The sequence below is a fragment of the Sturnira hondurensis genome, unplaced genomic scaffold (assembly GCF_014824575.4).
Source record: "Sturnira hondurensis isolate 20B ecotype Veracruz unplaced genomic scaffold, ASM1482457v3 Scaffold0018728, whole genome shotgun sequence".
Taxonomy (NCBI): Eukaryota; Metazoa; Chordata; class Mammalia; order Chiroptera; family Phyllostomidae; genus Sturnira; species Sturnira hondurensis.
The window spans coordinates 9,427,973-9,436,494 of NW_028091359.1; the positions used below are offsets into that span (position 1 = coordinate 9,427,973).

The following is an 8,522-nucleotide window of genomic DNA, read 5'->3' on the forward strand; positions in this document are numbered from 1 at the left end:
TGTGAGTTTGCTGTCCTTTCACTGTTCATATTTTTTATCTTCTTTTTCTTAGATAAGTCCCTTTAACATTTCATATAATAAGGGCTTGGTGATGATGAACTCCTTGAACTTGACCTTATCTAAGAAGCACTTTATCTGCCCTTCCATTCTAAATGAAAGTTTTGCTGGATAGAGCAATCTTGGACGTAGGTCTTTGGATTTCATGACTTGGAATACTTCTTTCCAGCTCTTTCTTGTCTGTAAGGTCTCTTTTGAGAAATCAGCTGACAGTCTGATGGGCACTCCTCTGTAGGTAACTGTCCCCTTATCTCTTGCTGCTTCTAGGATTCTCTCCTTCATTTTAATCTTGGCTAATGTAATTATGATGTGCCTTGGTGTGTTCCTTCTTGGGTCCAACTTCTTTGGGACTCTCTGAGCTTCCTGGATTTCCTGGAAGTCTATTTCCTTTGCCAGACTGGGGAAGTTCTCTTTTATTATTTGTTCAAATAAGTTGTCCACTTGTTGCTGTTCCTCTTCCCCTTCTGGTACCCTCTAATTTGGATGTTGGAATGTTTAAAGATGTCCTGAAAGTTCCTAAACCTCTCCTCATTTTTTTGAATTCTTGTTTCTTCATTCTTTTCTGTTTGGTCATTTTTTCTTCTTTCTGGTCCACTCCCTTGATTTGAGTCCCAGTTTCCTTTCCATCACTATTGGTTTCCTGTGCATTTCCCTTCATTTCACTGAATTTAGCCTTTATTTGTTCCTCTAATTTGTGACTAAAATCAACCAGTTCTGTGAGCATCCTGATCACCAGTATTTTGAACTGTGCATCTGATAGGTTGGCTATCTCTTGGTCACTTCTCTTAGAAGTATTGGCTCTGAGGCTTTGAGCTGTTCTTGAGCCATAATGTTTTGGTCTGTTTGCGCCTGTTATGTATGAGGGGCAGAGCCCTAGGTGTTCACCAGGGTGGGGTGACCCAGTTGCTGGGTTTTGACGCTATATGTGGGGGGGGCGGATTCAGAAAGGGGTAATGGCATTTGTTCTGCTGTCTCTTGGATTTTGGTCCCCTCTGCTGCTTCTTTCAAGCAAACCAGGCCCCCTGGTGCCAGCTCCCGGGTGTGTGGGCCTGTGCACCCTCCAGGACCCTGTGGGTCTCTCCAACAAACTCTCTGTGAGCCTGGGAGCTTCTCCTGGCACCTCAGCCCCAAAAGTCTTTCCAACTGGTGCTTTTATGCTTTAATTTCCATCACTGGGGCCCTGGTTTGCGCAGTCTGTCTCACTGTTCGCTCCTTTGGCTGGTTTATCTGCATGCGAATGTGTGATTGCAATCAGCCAGCTGCCTTGCACCCTCACTGGGTCCGCCTGTTGCCACCCCATGCCTGGGATCTGCCAACCACCACCTGCACTCCTGGGCCAGTCAGGTGGATCTTTCCTGCCCGACCTCGCTCCAACCCTGCTTGGCCGCTGACTCTGCCTTTCTTACTGGTCTGGCTGAATGGTTCATTGTTGTCTGACTTCCATACAGCTCAATTTTCTGTGTTTTGGCTGCATTTTTGTTACTAAAACTTTGTTGTAAAAGTTTGGTCGTGCAAGGAGGCACAGTGTTTCCACCTACGCCTCCATCTTGGCCGGAAGTGCCAATTTCCTGGTTTTAAAATTGTCCAGTGGAAATGTAAGCTATTTCCATTTAGAGAAACCCGGTGAAGGGCACACAGACCACCCTGGACCTTGTTTTTGCAACTCCCTCTCATTCCATAACTACTGGAAAGTTTAGTTTAAAAAAAGCAATGTGTTCCTTTGCCTAAATCCCATATCAGTGTTTGCATACCTGCTTCTATACATAACCATGGGAAAACCCGAGTATATATAACCTCTTATCAAAATCTTGATGCTTCTGGAATGAAGTATTTATTAGAACTTTCCTTACTTCTATAAAAGCAGCGTTAATTGCAGTTTGTAAAGTCACAAATCCTGTATACAAGTATCTGGCCAAGTTACATGTTGAGTGGTAACTGGACTCCCAGCAATGAGCTGTAAAGCACAAAGAAGAGCAGAATCAACATTACGGGGTGAAGGCCCTTGGAGAATAAGCAACAGGAATCCAAGAGAAAACAATCTAGAGATGGCTCCACCAGTCAGAACCTTTAACCACACAGAAAAAAAAAAAGCAAAGGAAAGTTCTTAATGAGGCCACTCTGTTCATGGAGACCGTAGCATGCACAGGGAGGCTTAGGGAGGGAGAGAGGGGGAAAAAAAGCAAGCTTCACTGGACTCCTTGCTATGCCTGAAAATGCTAAATGCACTCCAGTGCTAGGACTTCTTTTGTGCTCCAACGCTCTCCCTCCAGAGGAATTTATGGCTCACTCGTTTCCGCCATCCCAATCTCTTCTCAAACTGATTTTAGAGGTCTTTCCAGGCCACTATAAATAAAAATATCTAAAACAGCTCTTTCGGTCTCTGTCTTATATCCCTGCTTCCTTTTACTTTGTTGCTTTATCACCCCCTGGCAGTGTCCATTGAATTTTTTTTTCATTCCCTATCCCTGACTGTTATGATTCTTACCAGCAGGCTTTGCGTTTTGTTCACTTCAATCTTCAAGGTCGTGAAAAATGTGGAACACATAGTAGACCCTCAGTGAATGAATGGGGGAAAACCGCCAATTCCATTAGTCACTTCAATTCTGCTTCCTAAGGGGTCCTCAAAGCTCCTTACATCCTGCTATGCTGCCTCCACTCTGGTCTAAGCCACCATCAGCTCACTGGTACCTTTTATGGCATTCTCCCTGACTCCTCTGCAATCCATTCTTGAGGCTATATCCAGATTGTACCTGATGCTTGGAAATCTAATCATGCCTCTGCCCTGATTAAAGTGCCTGGATGGCTCTCCATTGCCCTAGGACTAAAGGACACCACAGGACCTGGGCCTGAGTACCTTCAGCCTCATTCTCCCATCACAGTCCTTTTTGTGTTCTTTATGCTGTTACACTACTCTCCTTCTATGCACATTAGCAGATGTCCTTTGTCACCTCAGAGCCTTCATACATAAAACACAATGCCCCTAGCACCTCACACATGCTATTCCTTCTGACATTAGTTGAAATATCACTTCTCCAGATAGCACTTCTCTATTTCCAAGCATATTAGGGACTCCTGGTCTAAGTCCCTTTAAGGACCTTGCCTGCTCTTGCACTTATCAATTCTGTACTTGCTCAGTATATGTCTATACTGCTAGCCTGGGACGTATCACTTTCCATCACCCTCCACATCCTTCACAGCATGCACCTGTGAGCTCACTGAATATCTATGAATATATACATGTATTCATACTAGCAAGCTCTGCATTTTTTCACTTCAATCTTCAAGGCAAAGAGAAATGTTGAACACCTAATAGACCCTCGGTATATGGGCGCACATAGATGCTGGGGAAGTCATGATCTTTGGATCATCATCCTCTAGCTGGATATCATGACTGACCTTGGAAAAAGTCGATCCATCAAACGTGCTTTTAAGTTTCTCAAGTGCCATTGAAAGCTGCTCTATTGACTGCCCCCACCCATTCCTCCTGTTCACAGCATGAAAAACCCCATGGTGATATTTTAGATGGAGAATCACCTGAGAAATGTTCTTCCTTCATAAATGGAATGCCGTGTCCCTGAAAAAATTTCAACTTATAAAATAAAGTGTCACTAAAGACGATTCCCACTGCTTCTAGGATGTTTTCTAGAAGTATTTTATCCATAGAACTTTCATTTGATACCCCAATGATTGTGGCTCCTGTGAATTGCAAAATAAAAATAGGTATAAAAGATGGTTAGAATTCCACCAAAACAGAATGCAATAGTCAACTATGTCATCATACATTTTTCATTAGAACTAAAATAGAATCTTTTTTTCTTAAGTAAAACTTATCCCAAAAGGCAACGGGGAAATTTTTATTTTAATGTTTTAGGTTCTAGAGTCAGGAGACATGCTTGAGAATTAAGTGCTTTCTCTTAATAATAAGTCTTAGGGCAGGTTTAGGTCCATAAAAAGGTTATGCCAGAATAAGTATGCATAAGAAATCAGAGTTACTGGGTAGGATGGGGGAGAGTAATGGGGAGAAAACGGGGACAAGTGTAATTGCGAAACAATTAAATAAATAAATAAAGCAAAAACTTTAAAAAAATAAAGAAATCAAAGTTACTATAGTAAGAGCATCTCATGATCTTTGCCTTACTCAGGAACCAAGAGCACAAAGCGACTCTATACTGAACAACCAGCAATTTCATTCGTTAAAAATGGAGGGTTCAAAAGCAGGCAGCCCGACTGCACCCGGCTCACCCGTGAATGAACGACACACTTTGGTTACCTCAGTTATACGGTGACCTCAAAATGTGTACACATTGCGCCAAGCATGGATTTTCCTTATGGTTTTATTTTTATTTTTTATTGTGATTCAATTACAGTTGCTCCCCCCTCCCCACCGCATTACTCTCCCCTGCCCTAGCCAAACCCCTCCTTCCACTTTTAGTCCTCCTCCCAGTTGTCTTTGTCCTTGGATCCTTTGTACATGTTCTTTGACTTAGATTATCCATCCTTACTTTTCACAGTTTCAAAAGTATAGTTTAATATAACCATGACTTGATTTCCTTTATTTAGATTTTCCCCCTGAGTCATAAATCTTAACCATTGTATTTCTGTGCTAAGAACACCCCCATTCATGAATGGCATATTCTTCCTAGACACTATTCTGCAAATCTGGAACTACAAATCTATTGTTTTAGTTCATAGAAATATAGGTCTCCCTAAATTGGAATCCCATAAAGCTGAAAAGGGGTTTCATAGGCTAATTGTTGTGAGAGAAATAAAAAAAAACTAACCAAATGTCTATGTTATTTTAACAATCTAAATAATTAGCACAATGGGTGGCTGTAACTTTAAATCAAACATATACACATCTTACAAAAAATATAAAATGATATCAGTAACTTTTTGTCATTAGCACATTTACCTTTAAATATAGAGGCCATTTTATTCATTATCTGCTCAGTTCTATTAGAGATCGGCATATACACAAGCATGTGAGTGTCGTTAAATTTATCTATCCTTCCCAGCTCCTCAGGAGGCTTTTCAGGAAACTGGGTACTTTCTTTAAAATATGAAAATAAGCACATATACAGTCCTAGAAGTATTGGGAACCCCCATTCCTATAACACAGAGAGAAAAAAAGAACAAATTTAGATTACATTCCTTTAAAGAGCTCAATTGGCAACAAAGAATTAAAGACAAATTCCAGTTTCACCATAGTGTTGGTTTCTCTTTGCTCTCCTTCAGAACGAAAGGAGCCCAACGAAAGACATACACTGAGACAGTTGCCACATATATCATTCTCCGATATTAGAACCACACCATTCCATTAGATCATGTAGAAGCGATCCAATAAACTAATAGGATGACAATCTCTGTATGCATGAGCCTCTGATTCTAAAGTCTTTGAGACACAGATTATCCCAGCTAGAGTTCCTGGTGACAAATAATGACACTCTGGTCATATCCTTGTGTTGGAAATCAAAGAAAATGGAAAGGAGCCGAATGGTACAGACCGTCTAGTGTTTCACTGATATCAGTAATCTCTTCCTGCTAGGCACAATGCTAGACTATATCCCCAGCCTCTGGAAATGAAGTGGCACAAGGCAATGAAGTTCTGGCCAGTGGAATGTAGGCAGAAGTGACATAGGCCACTTTCAGGCCTAGCTCATGGAGCATAACCTTCTAGCAGGAATGCCCAAACTTTTGGCATCTCTGGGCCACAATGGGAGAAGAAGAGTTGTCTTGGACCACACATTAAATACACAAGCACTAATGAAAACTGATGAGCAACAACAACAAAAAGTTTTTAAGTAAATTTACAATTTTGTGTTGGGTTGCATTCATAGCCATCTTGAGCCACACGTGGCCACCGGGCTGCAGGCCACAGGTGGGACACCTCTCTTAGTCTCCCTGTCTAGGTCCCTCTCCCTCTTGGTCTTCTGACTGGATGCAGAGGATGTGGAGAAGGTCTCCGAGACCCATTGAAAGGGCAGATCCCTGGAGGAAGAGGTCTGGGTCCCTGAACGACTGCATGGAAAAGACCCCTTCACCTACCCAACCTACTTCACTTTTACTGCCAATCTTATTTAGGCTGTGAAAAGAATGAAAAATAAAAATAAACCTCTGTTCTGTAGAGCCACTGAGATTTGGGGCTGTCACCTGTAGACAGCCACTTACCTAATTCGAACTGAAAACCAGCGGTGTTATTTGGTCATAATTCTTGGAAATAGTCCCTGTGTAGATAATTCATGGCCTTGAAAATCAGTCCCTAAGGTTAGAATTCTTTGACTTTCTGCTAGACACTACTTTTATTATTTCTTGACTCTAAATTTATTCCATGCAAATTAGAGCAGATTTAATAGTTATGATTCATCATATAAATTTTTACTTAATCTCCTTTTTAAAAAAATGAGTAAATGCTTATACCTTTACAATTTTACACTGTTTTCAGAACTGCTGTGAGTCTCTCTATGCAACAAGCACAACTAGAAACAACCTCAAAATCAAGAAATCCAGTCTGTTGCTTAGAGTGTAAAATAAGAGAACTGTTAGGAAATGAAATGTAATAATGTTCACTGCAGAAAGAGAAAAACTTTCAAACATACCAATAAGCTGTCGCCTTTCCTCCTCCATTTCTTAAGAAGATTTTTGTACAGAAGGGCTTGAGTTTGTTGACACACGCTTTTCTGTTTCCTATGCATTTAGCCTGGTCATTAAATGAACAAGGAAGAAGTAAACATGGTGGAGCATAAACCAGGAAAAAAGGTGTCATGAGAAGAGCCTTAATCATATTTGGGGGGAAAAATTTCCTACCTTTAAGAAGTGAAAAAAAATGGATTTAAAGTATTTCAATAACTCGTGATTGTAAAAGTATACATGAAATCTACACACTGTGAGCTGTTTGGTAGGTAATGCTGGGGAGGGAAAGTGACTATTATGTTTTACACTAACAAAGTCCCAAATGGAAAGGATACCATTAGATATCAGGACCTGTAAGACACTTCACATTTCAACCTTTTATGACAGAAATCCAACTATAGGAATAAAGTATCTATATGGTATCTCATCTGATTAATAACTTCTTATTCTTTGCATGTAAATGGAAATCCCAGAATTTACATCAAATTAACATCAAACTTCATATACTAAATTATGAAACTACTTAAGTTCATCTCAATCATTATGTCCATTAGCTGTAACCCTAACTCAATATTTTCTTGTGGTATTTACCTTCTAAATTGACTCGAACTACTTACTTTTATGAAAACAGTTGAGCCATGGGATAATAACCCAAAGTCAAACTACTTGAAACTTTATTTTGATACACACGAAGAATAAAACAATTTACCTCAATTTTCTGAATTCAGAAGTCCTTTAATAACTGAGGAAACAAACTACAAACTAAGTTTCTGAAGAAAAAGAAAGAAAAGAAAGAAATCACATGGGAAAGCAATTTTTGGTCAAATGTTTGCAAGTAAACCAACAGAGATCATTTTTTTCAACTTTCGAAACCTCAAAATTAAATCATTTTAGATTTGCACATCAAAAAATTCAGAGAATTCTCCCACAATGAGCACAGAAACAAATTTTACTATTTTCCTATATACTCTGGTATCTATGCAATACATTTGGTTGGGAAAAACAGAAAAATTTCATCATTAGGTTTTCAGTATAAAACACACAAGTATTTAGAAACATCTGAAAAACAGATTGACTTCAGCAGCGTCCACCCACATATCTGGCATAGCACAACAAAACAGAGCTGTACTTACTGTCAGGAAAATCAGAAAAAGTACTCTGGAAACACTTTCAAAGCACTGTTCTTTTTTTTTGTTCTTTTTTTTTTTTTTTTTTGTCTAAGGCAGAGATTAAAATTTCGTTACTGCCTCTTCTTCATTTATTCCTTAAATGGGTGTCTACTCCCAGCAGCTCCTAACCCAGGCTGGTTGCTAAAGAGGGGCGTAGTCGGACCAAGCTGCATGTGATGAACTTGTTTTGTTTTCTGCCTTTTCTTCCCTAAGCCAATTATTCTGCAGGGAAATAACTGTTCTGTGGTTGGTTGGGAATAAAACAAACCCTGTGTTTGTGCACTTGGCCTTTCAACTCCAGGGATAAGGGGGACAATGGTAAACAAGGAAAATGCAGCTAGCCCTACGGACATGAGGAATAAAGATGGAGGGAAGAACAATAAATAAGAACAATAAGTAAGCAAAGTAGTTAAATTTGCATGAGGAATCATTAGCTATTTTTTCATTCCTAATGCCTAAACAAAATTGCCAATAATATATTTGACTAAGTTAGATGAAATAGGCAGAATGTGCTGGAGCTGAACTTTCTGTTGCCTAATAAAGTGAAGCAATCTATAGTCTGGCTTGGTGAGACACTTAAGTTGGACAAATGAAGAATAAAGAAATTCCTTTTCCCCATTTTGTTCATAGTGGATGCAGAAGTTCTTAAGGCAACTGAAGAAAATA

At 39.8% G+C, this 8,522-nt stretch overlaps 1 protein-coding gene across 1 annotated transcript in view; it reads right to left on the minus strand.

Moving 5' to 3' along the window:
• Positions 1-8,038, minus strand: part of ABCA6 (ATP binding cassette subfamily A member 6) — a 54,168-nt gene extending 46,130 nt beyond the window's left edge. The window contains exons 1-6 of the mRNA XM_037069764.1: positions 7,821-8,038; positions 7,397-7,457; positions 6,654-6,754; positions 4,970-5,165; positions 3,592-3,753; positions 1,908-2,011 (exon numbers count right to left, since the gene is read on the minus strand). Coding sequence (XP_036925659.1) covers positions 1,908-2,011; positions 3,592-3,753; positions 4,970-5,165; positions 6,654-6,749 — 558 coding nt within the window. The 5' untranslated portion in view covers positions 6,750-6,754; positions 7,397-7,457; positions 7,821-8,038. The remainder of the gene's footprint in view (positions 1-1,907; positions 2,012-3,591; positions 3,754-4,969; positions 5,166-6,653; positions 6,755-7,396; positions 7,458-7,820) is intronic.
• Between the last annotated feature and the right edge of the window lie 484 nt (positions 8,039-8,522).